Source organism: Microcaecilia unicolor, chromosome 1, assembly GCF_901765095.1.
Source record: "Microcaecilia unicolor chromosome 1, aMicUni1.1, whole genome shotgun sequence".
NCBI lineage: Eukaryota > Metazoa > Chordata > Amphibia > Gymnophiona > Siphonopidae > Microcaecilia > Microcaecilia unicolor.
In genome coordinates, this window is record NC_044031.1 from 48,232,688 (window position 1) to 48,252,769 (window position 20,082).

Consider the following 20,082-nt stretch of genomic DNA (forward strand, 5'->3'; position numbering starts at 1 on the left):
TCTAGGTGTCGGCATTTACACCAGCTCTGTGCTTTTCCATTTGCTGGACCTTTGCTTTTGAACTCTTTACCTGATGATCTTCATAGTGTTCCTTCTTATTTTAGTTTTCATAAACTTTTAAAAACTTGGCTATTTCAACAATGTTATAATTAAATCTGCAATGTTGATTTTTGCATTTTCATATGTAATATTGTATCTGAAATTGTCCTGTGGGTTTCTCTTCTCTTTTGTAAACTGCTTTAATACTGTGGTAAGAAGTCGTATATAAAACGAATAAATCCAAGCCAATCCTAAATTTTCAGCTACTTACATTTTCAGCCACTTACACTAGTATCCTATAAAGAAAAGAAGACATCTATTTTTCTTTATAAAATAGGGCTCAAATAGATGCTTTCCTAGCATCTAAATTTAGGTGCCTTCTAATAGAATTACCTTCCACAGGCTTAAAGTTAGGCACCCAAATCTTTTCAATATTGGCCTAAATGCTGCTAAGATCTTCACACTGCAAATGGATAAACACTACCTGATTTCTTTTGAACTATATAGCTTAAATAAATCCCTAAGAACCTGTCAAAATTGCTCCAATTTCTAAAAGATGATTGACCATCTGAAACAAAACTATAGAATAAAGGGTCATCTAGAGATCTAGAGAGAGGTTCTGGAAGCTAAATTTAGGCTCTTAGGTAGAAAGCTCAAATCCAGAACCTCTAGGGTAGCATTTTCTAAAGTGATACCTGTTCCACGCGCAGGAACCAAGAGACAGGCAGAGCTCCGAAGTCTCAATGTGTGGATGAGGTAAATGTACAGAGAGGAGCGTTTTATTTTTGTAAGGAACTGGGCAACATTTTGGGGAAGGAGGAGCCTATTCTGGAAGGATGGGCTCCACCTTAACCAGGGTGGGACCAGGCTGATGGCATCGGCATTTAAAAAGGAGATAGAGCAGCTTTTAAACTAGAACCTTGGGGAAGGATGACAGTTGTTCAAAAACGCATGGTTCACAACAAGGTATCTTTCAAAGATACAGCCAAAACAGGGAAGATAGGGTATCCCAATAGCGAGGTTGTAAAAGAGACCATAGTAGATCAAATTCGGAGAGAAAGAGAAGGTCATTTTCAAAAAAGATGGACGTCCATCTCTTGTGTTCGAAAATATCAAGGATGTCCTTGGATTTGGACGTTTTGCGATTTGAAAGTCTTTGATTTTCGACCACTCTCAAAACAAAGACGTCCAAGTTTAAAACACCCAAACTCGAGCAATTTGGACGTAGGAGGAGCCAGCATTTTTATTAGACTGGTCCCCATGACATGCCAGGACAGCAATCGGGCACCCTAGGGGGCACTGCATTGAACTTCATAAAATGCTCCCAGGTACACAGCTCCCTTACCTTGTTTGCTGAGCCTCCCCCAAACCCACTACCCCCAACTGTACACCACTACCATAGCCCTTACGGGTGGAGGCACCTATATGTGGGAACAGTGGGTTTCTGGTAGGTTTTTGAGGGCTCACAGTTTCCTGCAGAAGTGTAACAGGTAGTGGGAGGATGGGCCTGGGTTGACCTGTCTGAAGTGCACTAAAATACTCCAAGGACCTGCATGCTGCTGTCATGGACCTGAATATGACATCTGAGGCTGGCAAGTAATGTTCTTGAACACACTTTTTGGGGGTGGGAGGGGGTTAGTGACCACTGGGGGAGTAAGGGGAGGTCATCCCCGATTCCCTCCAGTGGTCATCTGATCATTTGGGGCAACTTTTTGTGCCTTATTCGTAATAGAAACAGGTCCAGCTCAAAACGTCCAAATTTTAGTGCTGGACATTTCTGCTTTGTTCCATTATGGCTCAAAGACGTCCAAGTCTTAGAAAAGCCCAAGTCCTGCCTTGAACACACCTCCAATACGTCCCCTTGAGATTTGGACATCCTTGCGATAAAGACGTCCAAAATGTGGTTTTGATTATACCGATTTGGATGTCTCTGTGAGTACGTCCAAGTGCCGATTTATGTCACTTTTTGGACGTCCATCTCTTTTGAAAATGAACCTGCAGGTGTCCTTAAATAAAAATCACACAAAAGATTGCAAATTAACACTGTCAAGTACTGAGCAAAATGTAAAAAGGAACAACAAACAGTTTGAAATGTCTACATGTGAATGCCAGAAGCCTAAGAAATAAAATGGGAGAGTTGGAATATATTGCACTAAATGAAAAATTAGATATAATAGGTATCTCTGAGACCTGGTGGAAGGAGGATAACAATGGGATACTGTCATACCAGGGTACAAATTATATTATAGTGACAGGGTGGATCGAATTGGTGGAGGGCTTGCACTGTATGTTAAGGAGAGCCTTGAATCAAATAGATTGAAAATTCTGCAGGAAACAAAACACTTCTTGGAATCCCTATAGATTGAAATTTCATGTGTAAAGGAGAAAAGGATAGTGATAGGAGTGTACTACCGTCCACCTGGCCAGGATGAACTGACGGATGTAGAAATGTTATCGGAAATTAGAGAGGCTAACAAATTGGGCAACGCAATAATAATAGGTGATTTCAATTACCTAGCATAAGTGCATGCTAGGGAGGTAAAATTCGTTGACGAAATCAAGGACTGCTTTATGGAGCAGATGGTACAGAAGTTGACAAGGGAAGAAAAAATTCTAGACCTAGCCCTTAGTGGAGCGCATGATCTGGTGTGGGAGGTAATGGTGCTGGGGCCGCTTGATAACAATGATCATAATATGATCAGATTTGACATTGGCTTTGAAGTATACACAGGAAATCCAATATGTTAGGTCCTGCAGTGCCTGCTAGAGGCTGTTAATGCTGTGGTACAAAACCATTATTACTACCACCCAATTACAGCTGGATACATTAACAGGGAAACAGTGACCTAGCATAAAAGGGCCCTGCTTGTTCTTCGATAACTATTTAAGGTGATCCAGTTTAGTGAAAACGTGTTGGTTTTGTAGATAGTTATGATTATCCTTCTCCTAGTTGTTTTCCTTTTTTCTTTCTCTGATTGTAGTCCTTTTCTAGCCTTTAAAAAGAATACTAGAATGCTTTCCAGAAGGCTGGGACAGGTAAGGTAACAAAAACCTTTTTCTGCTTATAATGAATGTTTAGGTGACGTGGAGGAGCATAATCAAAAGGGATGCCCAAGTTTTTCTGAGGACGTCCTCGCAGGAAGTCCCGTGAAGGGGTGGGGAAACCCGTATTATCGAAACAAGATGGACATCCATATTTCGTTTCAATAATATGGCCGGGGACACCCAAATCTCAACATTTAGGTCGACCTTAGAGATGGTCGGCCTTAGACTTGGTAGTATCTGATTTTCAGCTATAATGGAAACTAAAGACGCCCATCTCAGAAACGACCAAATCCAAGCCCTTTGGTCAAGGGAGGAGCCAGCATTCGTAGTGCACTGGTCCCCCTCACATGCTAGGACACCAACCGGGCACTGTAGTGGACTTCAGAAATTGCTCCTAGGTGCATAGCTCCCTTACCGTGTGTGCTGAGCCCCCCAAAACCCACTACTGTACACAACAACCATAGCCCTTATGGGTGAAGGGGGACACCTACATGTGGGTACAGTGGGTTTCTGGTGGGTTTTGGAGGGCTCACATTTACCACCACAAGTGTAACAGGTAGGGGGGGGGGGGGGGATGGACCTGGGTCTGCCTGTCTGAAGTGCACTGCACCAGGGATCTGCATAATGCTGCGATGGACCAGAGTATGATATTTGAGGCTAGCATAGAGGCTGGCAAAAAATATTTTAAAAGATTTTTTTTGAGAGCGGGAGGGGGTTAGTGACCACTGGGGGAGTAAGGGGAGGTCATCCTGGATTCCCTCCGGTGGTCATCTGGTCAGTTCGGGCACCTTTTCGTGGCTTGGTCATAACAAAAAAAGGACCAAATAAAGTCATCCAAGTGCTCGTCAGGGATGCCCTTCTTTTTTCGATTATGGGTCAAGGATGCCCATGTGTTAGGCACGCCCAAGTCCCACCTTCGCTACGCCTCCGACACGCCCCCAGGAACTTTGATCGTCCCCGCGACGGAAAGCAGTTGGGGATGGCCAAAATCGGCTTTCGATTATGCCGATCTGGGTGACCCTGGGAGAAGGACGCCCATCTTCTGAATTGTGTCAAAAGATCGGCGTCCTTCTTTTTCGAAAATAAGCCTGATACTGGCCATGAATAATCAGGCTCTTATGAACACACATATGCACATCTGAAAGCAACTCATTTTTACATTTGCAAGGTTAATTTCTAAGATTTTTCTAATAACTTGGTATTGGATGCTTCCCTCCACCCCTCAAATCCTATGTGGAGAGAAATGGCTGCTGTTCAAGGACAATCACTAAAGAAACTTGCCTTTCATCAGGTCTTTTTGTTCCCCGTTCATAGGCTGAAGGTGGAGGGGATAGGGATTGCTTTCGCTTTCTTTTCTCCTTGCTTTGGCTTTGCCTCTCAAAATCTCTTTCTCGATTTAGGTTTGAAGCTTGATCTCTCTGGCCAGATGTATCTCTTCCTCGATCTACTACTGGGAAGAAGCAGATGGAGAAAAAATTATGATACCGTGAACCAAATCAATGCTTTTTATAATTATATAAATGAACAACTACTCAATCAATCTGAGCCTTAGTTTAGTTACTGCAATAAATTGAAAAAAAAAATCTTGATTTTTTTTCTTTTAAAATTATATCCCACCTTTCCTTGTCACCAAGAAGCACATAGAGGCAGAAGCTATACAGCAGGGTTTCCCAAACTATGGCCCACAGGCAGGACATGGCCGTTGGAACAAGATTTTCTGATTCTCCATGAGTTCCCTGTTCCGAGATCAGATCCATCCACCCAACCACTTCTGATCCCAGCAATTACAGTTCAGCCCTGGTTTGCACCTGTCATGGGCTAGGCATTAATGCTAGTAGGGAAGGTAGTGCTCCCTGTTTTTGGCGATTCAGGGATAGGTAAGTGTGTCTCCATGCCAAGGGCTGCAGGACACAGTCTGTTTAGGTGTTTGTCTGTTGGGTTGTACTATGTTGATGCTCCCTAGTGACGAGGCATTTGTGTGAGTTTGCCTTGCTCTGGGGGTTGCAAGTGAAAGAGGGAAAGCGATCCTATCCAGGTACAGTCTGTCTCCATAGTTCCATCAATTCACCACCCTTTCAGTGAAGAAGTATTTCCTTAGGTTACTTCTGAGTCTGTCCCCTTTCACCTATATCCTATGCCCCCCTCAGTCTAGAGCTTCCTTTCAACTGAAAGAGACTCACCTCGCCACATAAAATAAACTTCCTATTCAAACAATTTTCACAAGATATACTTTTGATATAAATTACATTTTAAAAATGCAGTCTTTAATAAAATTAAATATAGTTGCAGTGTGCCCTTTTGTCAAGCAGAACTACAACATGTATTGCAATTTCCAGTACCACAACCACATCCGAGGTGGATAACCCAAACAGCACCTGGGCTACATTGAAGCTTCTGAAGAACAGAGGGAGAAAAATAAACCACCAAACGAAAGATGGGTAAAAAGAGGTTCAGGAAGTGTCTTGTCCAGGGCCACTCAAAAAATCAGTGACAACAGGGGAATCTTGGTTTCATGTTTCCACTTTTCTTCAATTTCCTACCTCACAGAGAACATCTCTTCCTTATTTGCAAAATACAAGAAAGTGCTATTCTAAGCTAAAATCTTCATTCCTTGCTTTTGCTGCAGAAGCAACTGAACAAAGGATCTGTGAGGCTTTGGAAATGTTATGACTGCTTTTCTTGGTCAAATTACATTAAGCACTGCTTCCAAAGTATCCAGTTTTAATAGAGAAGACATTGAAACAAATATTGCTCCATCCCATATCTAACTGTATTGCTCCTCACATACCGCTGCTCTCCTTTTCAGCTTGACTCTTCTTTGGGATTCGATACACCTCCTTTCAAAAAAAAAAAAAAAAAGAGAAGAGTGAGAAACTGCCCGAGTGAAACTGTGCCAGAGGTGCAGGTAAAACAGGGCCATGTTTACATGATCTTATTTAAAATCATTTAAATATAAATTCCTTTTTGTTTGATGCTGTTCCTTATTGTATTTTAAAAATAAATTGCTACTGGGCACCTTTCACCACAAGGAACCTAATTACATCAGAGTGCTGCTGTGCCAACTCCCTTAGAAAATCCTGCAGGCATTATAAATGGCACATGTAAAATATTAATAAAGCACATGTAGCTGGAGGAATAAGCATGACATAGAGAAACTATAATAAATTAAATAAATCAAAGGCATGCACCTTATTTTGTTATTTATTCCACCCTCCAAAAAAGCTCAGAGTGGGTTACATAAAAACAATAATAAAAGAACACAAATACAAACATTACACACAGCAAAATATTATTACCCAGTTTCTTCAAGGAACAAAAACTAACACATCAACTAAAAATGTCACAGTTCAGAAGTTCCAAAACCTGCATCATATGTTCCAGAAAGAATATGAAAGCATTTAAAATAAAACTCTAGGAGAAAAACAGGAGAAGAATAATCTAGCCAGCAAGAAATGGAATCTGAGAAGGCACTTTGCAGAGATGTTTCAAGTGTCACTGTCATCTAGCAGTGCAAACAGGTTTAAGGGACAGGCCAACTAGGCATGTGCCTAGGGCCCAGACGTTTAGAAGGGGCCCTTTTCACATGTGTAATTCAATAGCTCCCAGGGCAGATGTTTGCATTGTCAGCTGCTAGATAAATGACCTGAGTGTTTGGGACGGGGTGGGGGAGGAGAGAACACAGCTACTATCGCCAGAAGCGTTCTACTTTATTCCTTATTTGACTGGCGTTCCTTGCTTTACTTGCTATGTATTTATTGTAATCCGCTATGTTCCTTTTCTGGCAAGTGTGGTATATCAAGTATTTTAATAAACAAACATTTTCCTCATCCTCGTGCACTGTCCTCCAGTTAACAGGAGGGGGGGCGGGCCAATGCACTTGTTTGGCTATTCATCCTCCTTCATTGGGAAAAATGACCATTTAACCCTAACCCTCTCCAATAACCAATTCTTAATCTGCAGAAGAACATTGCCTCCTATCCCATGACTTTTAATGTTCTCAGGAGACTCTACTTTTGTCAAAACTTTCTGAAAATCCAGATACACTACTTCAACCAGCTCACTTTCATCCACATGTTTATTTACGCCTTCAAAGAAATGAAGCAAACTGGTGAGGCAAGACTTCCCTTGGCTGAATCCATGCCGACTCTGTCCCATTAAACCATGTTTGTCAATGTGTTCTGTAATTTTACTCTTTATAATAGTTTCTACTATTTTCCCCAGCACTGGTCAGGCTTACCGGTCTTTAATTTCCCGGATCACCCCAGAACCTTTTTTAAAAATCGCCATTACATTGGCCACCCTCCAATTTTAATGACAGAATGCACATCACTAACAACAGATCAGCAATTTCATGTTTGAGTTCTTTCAGTACCCTGGGGTATTTGCTATCCAGTCCAGGAGATTTATCACTCTAACTTGTCAATTTGGCTCAGTACGTCTTCCAGGTTCACCAAGATTTCTTTCAGTTCCTTGACATCATCACCCTTGAAAACCATTGCCAGTACAGGTAGATCACTTACATCTTCTTTCGTAAAGACACAAGCTAAGAATTCATCCAATCTCTCCGCTATGGCCTTGTCCTCTCTGAGTGACTCTTTGTTGTAGCATGTAGTTTAGATGAGATGTGAGGTCTGCTATGAAATGTAGAGGAGCGGATTTTATTAGGTAACTGGGGCAGGTGTCCAATTTACAGTGAGTCTTGGTGCCTTTGTTGATCGCTTGGGTGACTGTTTTAGCATTGAGGAGATCGAAGTTTGTCCAGATTCGGTCTGCTGGGTATTCTTCGGGGTTTGGGTACAAACATTCAAAGAATTTATCGATGTCGATGTTGTTCTGAGGTAATATGTTGCGTAGGTTTTCAATTTTTTCCTTGAAGTATTTAGCAAGTTTGCTTGTAGATGGCGTATCTGAATTGGTCGTGGTGACCATGCTGGTGACTAGTAGTTTGTTCACGGTTGATATAGTTTCTTCATGTCTTTGTAGTCTGCCCCTATCTTGATTTTGTAGTATGATCTTTTGGTTTGTCTTATTGCATATTTGTATTTTCTTTGAGTTTGTTTCCATGCATTGAGTGTGTTTACGTCTTTCATTTTTTCCCATGCTCATTCAAGTTTCCTAGTTTGTGTTTTTAGCTTTTTCATTTCCTCGTTGTACCATGGTATCGAGTTATGCCTGTGTGAGGTTCTTGTTTATAGCGGTGCTATTTCGTCTAATATGTTTCTGCATCTATTATCCCAATCTGAGGGATAGTATATAGAGTTTGTTTCTGCTGTCCATTCGTTATTGTAAATCTGTTGGCAGAATGTTTCCGAGTCTATTTGGCCTCTTATACAGTATGTTGTGTGTTCTTGTATTCGGCATGAACCCTATTTCCGCTATTGCAGGGATAGGTTTAGTTTGTAATGGTCTGACCATGGTGTGTCTGTCCATTTAGTATCTGATATTAGGTTATGTTCTGTGGACAGTTTGTGTGTAATGAGGTCGAGTGTGTGCCCTTTGACATGGGTTGCTTGGATGTGTGGCCATTTAAGGCCCCATAGTTGGAGGAATTCCTTGCAGTCTTGTGCATTGGTGGAGTTTGGGTCTTCTAGGTAAAGGTTGATGCCACCTAGTACTAGTATGCTGGGAGTTAGTTACACAGGTGTTTGATATGAAATCCATGAAGTGTGACTGGCAATCGTTCCAGTTGCCTGGTGGTCTATAAAACAAGACACAATTTAAGTGGTCAAACAAGGTTGTGTGTTGGATTCTGATTGAGGCGATTTCAAGTTGGGCTGTTATGGACTCGACGATGGCTACAGTGGTGAAGTGGGATTGATGGATTAGTGCTATGCCTCTGCCTCTCTTATCTTTTCTGGTCCAGTGGATGATTTTTTATCCTGGGGGGCAGAGGTCTATAATTATGGATTATGGGGTCATTTTGATCATGAATCCAGGTTTCACTGATGAAAAGTAGATCAAGGTTTTCTGACGTGACTCGGATAGGAAACATAAGCATCCTCATAAAGACATGAAATATTTATGGCATGGGAGTATAAGAAGATAGAAAAAAATTCAGAGTTTGTACAATTGAAATAGAATCAACCAGTAAACATTCTGGAGCGTTAGTGTGAGGAAGAATAGGTAGAGATAGGTGACCATATCTTCTCAACACTGGCGAGTCTATTAGTAAATTTAGCTGTTTTACATTCATATCTATGTATCGTAAGAACATTCATGGCACCAATCTCTGAGGTTCAAATTCCACTACTGCTTCTTATGATCTTGGGCAAGATACTTAACCCTCCATTGCATCAGGTACAGACAGACTATAAGCCCTCCAGCAACAGGGAGATGTCTACTATTATTTTATTTATTTGTTACATTTGTATCCCACATTTTCCCACCTATTTGTAGGCTCAATGTGGCTTACATAGTACCGGAAGGCGTTTGCAGATTCCGGTGTGAACAAATACAATGTGATGTTGTGGTAAGATAAAGTTCATATGGCAGAGCCACACTAGGAATCGTAGTGTGTTATGTTCATTTCGTGCTTTAGTTTTCTTGTGTAGCCAAGATCAGGCATTTAAGTTGGATCGGAAGGGTATGCATTTTCAAACAGGGTGGTTTTTAGTATTTTCCGGAAGTTTAGGTGGTCATACGTCATTTTCAAGGCTTTTGGTAGCACGTTTCACAGTTGTGTGCTTATATAGGAAAAGCTGGATGCGTAGGTAGATTTGTATTTAAGTCCTTTACGCTTGGGTAGTGTAGATTTAGATATGTTCGTGTTAAATCGGATGTATTTCTTGTTGGTAAGTCGATTAAGTCTGTATGTATCCAGGGGCTTCGCCATAGATAATTTTTTGAACCAGGGAGCTGATTTTGAAGGCAATGAGAATTACTGAAAAGGCATGAGCTAAATAAAAATAACTTGATAGTACCATTTCCCTAGTGGTATGGATATGTGTATTACTATACAGCTACTCAAATGAAGTGCCTATTTTATGGAACTTTACGGTTTGGTAAAGACACAAATGGGGAGAAATGATTACAGTGAACAATTGAAAGTGTTTTATTCTAGAAGCCAAGAGGAAAAATCCCCCTGGAACTACTGACTTTTTTTTTTTTTTTTTTTTTTTTTTTTAAACTCTTTACCCTTATTTCTCTTGTTCTTTCAACATCTCTGTCCATTCCCCTTTTTGTCTCTCTTCAGCCTCATCAAGATTTTCCCCTAGGCTTGCAATAGTAACTAACATCTTTAGTTGGATTTAGGCTAGCAGTATTTTTACCAGTTTCAGATACACAGTTGCAGCACTTTCTGTCCCCAGGCCAGCTTTAGTGGTATAGTCTTTTGCTGGGCCATGGAGGATTGGAGAAGATATACTTAGAAAAGCTGGTGTTTAACATTTAAAACCAACCTAAAATATGCAGGTTTTCATTGGGACTTGACTATGGTCAAAGAGGGGACATGGTGTGCTTTTTATCCCCAGGCCAGCATCAGGGTGCAGTCTCTTGCTAGGCCACGGAGAATCACTGCAGCTCTCATCAGGCTCCACCTGTTTAACTGTCACCTGAAGTTGGCAAAGCTGCAGTATATTTCTTGTCAGTTAGCAAGGTCTACATGTTCTGCAAAAACTTTATTCAGCTTCATTAATCTTTACACCAACAGCTCAGGTCATGCCTTGCGCTGACTGCTTAGCTCAATTTTTTCTGTCAAAGGTGAACGCCAACTTGGTTTCCCTGGCATCTTCAGGGTTAACATCTCCCAGTTCCACTCTCTCCTTCCCTGTAACTTCATTAGGCCCAATTCCTGTTCACTCTGCCACTTGGTCTTTTTTCTCTACCTTCTCTTATTTCTTTTTCCAAGACTTTTGTCATTCGTGTGTCTACATTTCTTGACCCCCTTAACCCTTCTTGGCGGAAATGCTCTAAACAGGGACTGCTTCCTTTAGCTCTCGCTGTTGCCTCCCATAGGTTCACTTCCGGGTCACTTCCCACTATGTGGAAGGTGGCCTGGGTGACTCCTATCCTTAAGAAACAATCTCTTGACCCCTCTTGTCCCCGGAAACTTCCATCCAGTTTCAAATTTGTCTTTTCTTTCTGAACTTGCAGAAAAGATAGTAAGCTTCTGGATTCTGTTGAAAAAAAAACTCAGTTCTCCATCCCTATCAATCGGGGTTCTGGCAAAAGCACAGCACAGAATTTATGAGTGAATATCACAGAGTTTTAGACTGTGGTAATATTTGTGTTTCTCTAGATTTTTCTTCAGCATTTGACTTTGTCGATCACTCCTCTTCTGCTTTCTAGGCTCTCTGCGTCAGGAATTACTGGTGTGATATTTAATTGGTTTTCTTCATTTCTCACTGACCAGTCTTTTTAAGTTTCTACTGGATCTGGGGTCTCTGCTTCCTCCTCTCTAAGCTGTAGGGTTCCCCAAGGCTCCATATTATCACCGCTTCTATTCAATCTCTTTATCAGCCCCCTGGCTACTCTGATCCAGTCCTTTAACATCTAGTTCTTTATTTATACTGATGATATCTTACTTTTCTATCCTGTTTCCCCTCTCAATACTGACCTCTCTCTTCAGAATTGCCTTCATGCAGTGGCTGCTTGATTGAAAACCCAGACAAGATTACGGTTTGCTGGATATTTGGTCCTTTGATTCCACCAGCAATAACTCCGGTTCTCTTTGACTTACCAATAGTTCCAGTTTCTGAATTACTTAAATCTGGTTTTTCAATTCTCTGCATGCTCCGTTTCCTCAAGTATTTTCTTGACCGACTCCTTGCACACTGCTCTGCATGCTCTTCTCTCTAAGTTAGACTACTGCAACTATGTATTTGCTGGCCTCCCTCAGTCACAAATTAAACGGCTATAGACTCATCAGAATTTTGCTGCTCGTTTTCTGTATAAAGCAGGTAAATTTGATCATGTCACCCCCTGTTTATCAAATTGTATTGGCTTCTGGTTCAGTTCAGTATTTCTTTTAAAAGTCTCTTGCTCATAAAGCCTTTCATACTGGTGATCCCTATGTTTCTTTCTACATTGATGGTTTCCTATACTCCATCCAGGGCCCTCCGTTCTATAGATGCGAATTGATTGGTTCTCCCAGGTCCCAGAGCAGACAAACTGGAGTCCATTCGCCTTTTTATTTTTTGGTCTATCACTTTGGAACTCCTTATCACCTTTCATATGATCCGAGAAGTCCTTTCCCCGTTTCAAACCTCTTCTTAAAACACATTATTTTCTTTAAGCCTTTATGTTGATCTCGAGTCCTGGAGAGTTTAGACTTGGGAGGTGGTCTTCTTGGTTGTTTGTCCTCTTTGGCTGAATGTTTTTCATTTTGTTTTTATTGTTTGGTATGTATGAGTTTTTCTAATAAATCGATAGTCTTGCTGCTTCGTGGGTATGGTTTTGTGGTGTTTCTTTCCTATTTTTCTCAATGCCATTCCTTTATTGGCTTTTATTTAGTTTTGTACACCGCTTGGATCCACTGGTTTGGTACATGCGGTACAGCAAGGTTTTTAATAAACAAACATACCAGATGCCTGACCTCAAATTTTAGGCACCCAGGTGATCTTGTGACTAGGACAGTGGTCTTCACTAATTTTTAAGTCAGAGCCACTTTAGATCTAATGAACAGAAGGACAGCCGTCAAAGTATCTTTCCCCATGTGAGGTCACGACATTGCTGACCAGTGTGTGTCAATGACATCCACCCCATCAGCCTATCATGTAATGTCAATATTGTTCTTATTAACTGCTATTTCCTCTTATAATAAGGGTTCAACACAATGTACAAATAATAACCTAATTGGACATAGTGGAGGAGTGGCCTAGTGGTTAGGGTGGTGGACTTTGGTCCTGGGGAACTGAGGAACTGAGTTCGATTCCCGGCACAGGCAGCTCCTTGTGACTCTGGGCAAGTCACTTAACCCTCCATTGCCTGCCGCATTGCGCCTGCCATGAGTGGGAAAACGTGCGGGGTACAAATGTAACAAAAAAAATATATATATTCAGCAAAATAAAAAGAAAATAATAATAACAAAGTTCAAAAAGATAAGTCTTCAACATTTTTCTAAATTTAAAATAATTCACTTTGACTCTAATAACTGATGGAAATGAATTCCAAAGTGGAAATGTGACAACTGCAAAAATAGTATTGAGTATTCTAACAAAACCTGATTTACTATAAAACACAGGAAAGAGAATAAGTTGTTGAAGCAGTCTAACAGAATGACCAAAAAGGGATTTAGAAATCAGACCAATCAATAATTTTCAAACTGTTTACTGGGCATATCCTTAAGGAGGTGGGCATTTCCAAATGTATTCTCTACACCTATTGAGAAATGCCTTGTCCTTCAAGCATGTGGCTCTTCTTCCCATCCACTTTCCCCTTTCTGTCATGAACTTGGTTAGAGAAGCAAAGTAACAGAAAAAAAAAATCCCTAATGATGAGGGTCGCCACAGTGGTCTCCAAGGGCTGCCATTGGCCTCTGAGCCTTTACTGAAAACACTGGAGTGGAATATAACTAGTGGGGGGGGGGGGGGGGGGGGGGAGAGAGAGAGAGATTATAATGCTTTGGTACAAATTGTTGGAGTGATTATTTTTTTTTTTTTGGAGTATACCTGGTTCACAGTATCAGCCACTTGTCTGAAGTCCAGAAGTACAGTTAGAACTATGGCTCCATCTCAGAGCAGCTTGGTGACAGAGAGCTGCCAAACACCTCAGCCTTCATTCAACATATAGACAACAAGGGCTGAGGCTGTTCCTATGTGGCCTAGCAGCATTATGTTCTCTGATCCTAGGCTGGAGCTAGCTGCGACAGTGACTCTCATTTTGTGTTGTGTTAACATTAAGATTAAATTTTAGCTGTCTTGATAACCTGGCACCTGGTATTTTTCCAGCCCTCATTGTGTCCAGTTCTTAAGGCGATATCTCCAGAAAGAAATAGATGGAATAAGGACAGTTCAGAGGAGGGTTACCAATATGATGTAGACTCTGCTCAGTAAGCCTTGTCAGGTGAGACTTAAGGATCTAAACAAGTAGAACTTACAGGAAAGGTAATGAAGATACCCCAAATGTAAAAACAATATAAAACATCATAAGGAAGTTTAGAGGAAAACTGTTTTTCAACAAGGAAACGACAGTCAGGCTGAAAGGGGCTAAATTTAAAGGGTGATGAACACAAAGAATAACCTTATGAAAAGGTGAAAACAAAAAAGTATCTGAATTAAACAATATGAGATAAGCACAGAAGACCCTTAGCAGGGAAAGGAAGCTAAAGCAAGATTAAACGGAGTCTGTGTTATTACAATTTGTGGCAGCCTATTAAATTATAAGAATGATTTAATCTTCCATTATTACCCATCCCTATAGCGATTTCTTTTTCTGTTCTCACGGTAATATATCACTATGGAGATGGGCAATCATGGAAGACTAAAGCATTCTTGAATTTTAATGGGCTGCTACAAATGTACTTGGTAACTACTAAATCGCAAAGCCCAAACTATGACTTAGCTCTGAAGCCACTGTCAGTCCCCTAAAGAAACATTCAAACAAAATTAACATAAACAAAGAAAACTAAGTAAGTAGAATGTTATAAATTCTAGACTATCAAAGGCTAGTAAGTATTTTTAAAAAATGATTATCATTCACTAATCTCACACAAAACTAGAAGTCACCCTAACTTTGGGGCTCATTTTCAAAGTACTTAGACTTACAAAGATCCATAAGTTACTTTGGGGCTCATTTTTGAAAGAGAAAAACATCCAAAAAATGACTTAAAAGGCAGATAGATAGATGTTTTTCTTCCAGAAAAATGTCCAACTGAACAAAAGAAAAAAAATGTGTTAAATTGCTAGTACATCTAGATTAGAACATCTCCAGAGGGGGCATTTCGAAAGCATGTCTTGGGCGGTCTTACAGAATGAATATCTCCTGCCCATAACAAATAGCAAAATGGTTTCCCAGTGGTGGAAGAAACATCATCCTTCATTAGACCTAATATAAAAGCGTCAAGGGTAAAAGCAAAGCTGTCTTTAGACCCATTTGCAAATTTGAGTTGGAGTGAAGGAAGCGATATTTTGAGAGAAAGTTGAGAGTTCCTGACTGCTGTGTTAGCATTGGTCTGTTCTCTTCACATTCCCCTCCTTGCCTCCTCTCTCTGCTACCCCTCCCACCAAGGCCTTGCCCACACCTGCCAGCTCCCCCACCAGCTACGCCCATCCCTTCCCCTGTATCCCTCCCCCTTCCCTCACACCCCTGATTATAACCCCTTACCTGTTTGTCCTGTCTTCCAGTATTCCTGTTTGTCCAGTCCCAGTTTGTCCCTGTGCTTTGTGCTACTGTGTGTGTGAGGACTGTTTGTTGGTAGGAGTTAAGTGAGTGATTGTCTTGCAACTGTGTGTGAGGATTGAGTGCTGGTGTTGGAAGAGTAAGTGATTTCTGCTGTGTCTATGTGTCAGAACTGTTCGCTGGTGGTAGAACAGTGAATGCTTGGCAATGTCTGTTTTTGGAGGGACTCGCTACACTCACTAGGGGCCCCAATGATCAAAACTCCAGCATTGCACGGAACAGTGATGGAGTTTACCATCACAGCAGTGCCCTGACCTAACTCCCTCAGGATTAAAGCTAATAGTATGCAAATAATAAATACGTTAAAAAGCAGCGGTCCCCGCACAGACCCCTGAGGTAAGTGTAAAGATGGGGGAGGGGTGTGTGCAAAAAAGAAGGGGGTAAGGGTTTGATGTATTATACACAATAAATTGCAAATACTTTGCCTAAAAATTATCTGTTGGAGGAGGGACTAGCACTACCTCCTCTTCAGCAGTACCCCCCCCCCCTGGTAAATGCCCCAGGGGTCCGTTGGACCCCCAACTCCCGCATGCAAATAAAAAAATCACCCTGGTGGTCCAGTGTGACCATGACAGGGGGAGACCTGACCCCCCTCCCAAACTTTTCCCTGGTGGGCTAGTGGTGGAGGGGTCCCCCAATCCAACCGCCTCCCCAGTATCTTGAAAGTTGGATGAGAAGGGACTAGCACTCCCTCCTCCTCAGTGGGTGCCACCTCAAAATGGAAGTTAAACCCCACTCCATTCATCCAAGGATGCACCGGGCAGGGCAGGGCACTACCATTCTGAGGTGGCACCTGCTCAGGAGGAGGGAGTGCTAGTCCCTCCTCCTCCAACAGATCAATTTTTAGGGAAAGTATTTGCAATTTATTGTGTATAACACATCAAACCCTTACCCTCCCCCCATCATATACACTCATCTCAGGGGTCTGTGCTGGGACCGCTGCTTTTTAACATATTTATAAATGATCTAGAGATGGGAGTAACTAGTGAGGTAATTAGATTTGCTGATGACACAAAGTTGTTAAATCGCGAGGGGATTGTGAAAAATTAAAAGAGGACCTTACGAGACTGGGAGCCTAAATGGTAGATGACGTTTAATGTGAGCAAGTGCAAAGTGATGCATGTGGGGAAAAAGGAACCCGAACTAATGCAAGGGTCCACATTAGAAGTCACCGACCAAGAAAGGGATCTCGGCATCGTCACTGATAATACGTTGAAATCCTCTGCATAGTGTGCTGCGGCAGCTAAGAAAACAAATAGAATGTTAGGTATTATTAAGAAAGGAATGGAAAACTAAAGTGAGGACGTTATAATGCCTTTGTACTGGTCCATGGTGCGACCGCACCTCGAATATTGTGTTCAATTCTAGTCACTGCATCTCAAAAAATATATAGTAGAATTAGAAAAGGTACAGAGAAGGGCGATGAAAACGATAAAGGGGATGGGACGACTCCCTATGAGGAAAGACTGAAGCGGATAGGGCTCTTCAGCTTGGAGAAGAGACTGCTGAGGGGAGATATGATATTGTTCTATAAAATGAGTGGAGTGGAACATGTAGACGTTAATTGTTTGTTTACTCTTTCCAAAAATACTAGGAGGCATCTGATGAAGCTACTAAGTAGTAAATTAAATACGAATCAGAGAAAATGTTTCTTCACTCAATGTGTAATTAAACTCGGAATTCGTTGCAGAGAATGTGGTAAAGACAGATAGCTTAGCGGGATTTAAATAGGGTCTGGACGGCTTCCTAAAGAAAAAGTCCATATACCATTATTAAATTGACTTGGAGAAAATCCACTGCTTATTTCTGGGATAAGCAGCATAAAATGTATTGAGCTTTTCTGGGACCTTGCCAGATATCTGTGACCTAAATTGGCCACTGTTGGAAACAGGATCCTGGGCTTGATGGACCTTTGGTCTGTCCCAGTGTGGCAATACTTATGTACTTAACCTGGCACCATGCTGTACCCTTTCCTTTACAGATCCCTCCATAGGAACTGCCAACACAGAGATCACGTTGACGAAAGCCATTCTCATGCAATCCGAAGATGTCTGCTTCTACATGCAACCACACTGGAGCCAAGGGGTATGGCACACTGTAATGGAGAGACCAAAGTGCTGGACATAGGTAGGTGGGTAAAGAAAAAAGTTATATGGACAGGTTGCAGAAAGAACAGGAGAACAGAGGAGGGGAGGAGGGAAGTGACTTCACGGTGCTTGATGGAAGCTTGAGTCTATAGCTCCCGCACTTTCCCACTTAAAATAGCAAAATAAGCCTCGCTTAACTGGACTTTGTGAGTGGGCTTTGCTTGTGTTGAGGGTTGGACGGATCCGTGACCATGAGCAAAGCTTTGTCGGCAATCGGGAAGGAGCCTGAGCACCATTTGGCAAGACACTCGAGTAAGGGCTCACAGCGCCACGTGTATCTCCTACCCGAATCTCACAATCAGAGTCGGACTCCACTGCATCTCAAGCTGAGGAATCGAGTGTGCGCTCTAAACGGGGAATCACATCTAAATTGGCTGAAAGTCTGGATGCCATCAGAGTTGAAATAAAGGCATCGAAGGATGAAATATTGGAGCGCATGGACGCCATTAGTGCTGACCTCCGCGAGTTGGGTGGTCGGGTGGAGGACCTGGAAGTCAGGATGGATGACCCCGCTGAGCGACTGAACGCGGTGGATTCCCAGGCGTCCCAGACCCGTACTAAATATAAGGAATTATTATACAAAGTAGATGATTTGGAGAACAGGGGAAGGTGCAACAAATTGCGTTTTCGTGGGGTACCTGAGTCAAGCGGAGTTGAGGATGTTACAATGGTTGTGCAAATACTTTGTTCTACACTGGTGGGGGCTGAGACGGCTCTGAATGACTGCATGATTGAGACAGCGCATAGAGCTCTGGGGAGGCCGGTGGATAATCGACCACAGGATATAATTGCTCATTTTGCCTGATACCCATTTAAGGCGCGTATGCTGCAATGTGCCCGACAGACATCTTCATTGGAATTTAATGAGGCAAAGGTGGGGGTTTTCCAGGACGTGTCTCTCTTTACGCTAACCCAACGAAGAGCCCTAAAGCCTGTCCTGGACATTCTAATTAAGGAAAAAATCACCTATTGCTGGGCTTTCCCATTTGCCCTGTGTTTTGCGATCAAGGGGGCTTCGCACAGGGTTCGTCATATCGCAGAGGCCTGGAAGCTTCTGCAGGACGCGGATTTGGCGCCTTCTTCAGCGTCCCTGGGAGATCTTGCACCATCAACAAAGGCCAAGTTGCAGAGATGGCAGCGTGTCCCGCATAAAAGCAAGAAGGTGATTGCCTTGCCTTAATCTCTGCGGGTGGATATTGTGCAGTGGATGGACTTTTGTTGAGGACTGTCTGAACGGTACAGGGGACTCTGCAGGGGGGATGTGAGGCTGGTGGTTTGATGTTAAGGGTAGTAATGATTCCACACTGTCTAAGATTATTCAGAGGGGATGTGGGTTTGTACTTGACTTGGGAGAGGGGTCAACTGTCTAGTTTGATCTTTGTTATATTACAGGATGTTGGTTATGAATCATTTGTTATAACTGAGGTTCAGCAGACATATTTTGGGGTTATTCTTTATCTTTCTGCGAGGGGTTTGGATGTATTAGATTGAAGTGGGGGGTGGGAGGGGAGGGGGGAGTAGGCTTGAGTGAGTTTGTTGGGCACTGGGGCTTCATTTTCTCTTATTACCCATTCAGGGTGATTCTCAGAGCCCCAAGTCTGGTGTAGTGTGGGGGGGATGGGGGAGATACTGTGTGTAGAGGTAGGGTGTTTGTCAGGGGGGAGTGTATGTGTGTGTGGGGGGGGGGGGTTGTATGTGTGTGGAGTGGGGGGGGGGAAGGGGAGCTGGGCTTGGGAGGGGGGTTGGGTTATTTTCATGCTCATAAGGGTTTGGAGGGATTCATGTCTTCCCATTTGTACCATGCAAAGCTGCCTTTTCTTCTTCAGGTTGCCATTTAATTTGTCTAGGAGTAGGGGGTATCTAGATGGTGGACTAAGTTTTTATCCTATAACGTTAAGGGTTTGAACTCTCCACACAAGAGGCATTCTCTATTACGAGAATTGCGTTTGATGCTTCCACACATGGTTGTTTTGCAGGAGAATCATTTTGTGCGAAAACACGAGAATTTGTTGACCTCTTCTCTATACCCAATTGCTTATTATGCTTCTGAGGCACAGGGGTCCAAAAAGAAAGGAGTGGTTATTCTGTTTCATAAGGATGTGCAGGTATAGCTTTTACAAGTAAAAAGGGATCTGGAAGGGCGTTAGCTTCTCCTGCACGCCCTGTTGGAGCAGGAGGAATTTACTTTGGCTTGTATTTACACACCTAATGAGCATCAGGAAATTTTTTTGGGGAGGCTTCAGCAGGTGGTGCAGGAGTTTGCCAGGGGTAGATTACTTGTGGCAGGGGACTTTAATGCTACCATGCAGCCACATCTGGATCGGTCTACACCTCCTGCCCCGCCTGACTTTAGAACTTCAGCTGCTTTGGGGAGGTTTGTGGAGTCCTTGGGTTTATATGATGTGTGGAGAGTTCGGAACCCTAGGGTAAGGGACTACACTTTTTACTCTCATGCCCATGCCTCATTCCAGGTTGGACTATGTTTTTCTGGATAAGGCCTTGTCTGACGATGGAG

The 20,082-nt window shown here is 42.4% G+C and overlaps 1 protein-coding gene across 1 annotated transcript in view; it reads right to left on the reverse strand.

The window, feature by feature from the left end:
• The window catches only part of SETD2 (SET domain containing 2, histone lysine methyltransferase), a 482,526-nt gene that overhangs the window by 143,812 nt on the left and 318,632 nt on the right, over nt 1–20,082 (reverse strand). The window contains 2 exon segments of the mRNA XM_030196916.1: nt 4,366–4,534; nt 5,873–5,921. Of these exon segments, the coding sequence (XP_030052776.1) occupies nt 4,366–4,534; nt 5,873–5,921 (218 nt within the window).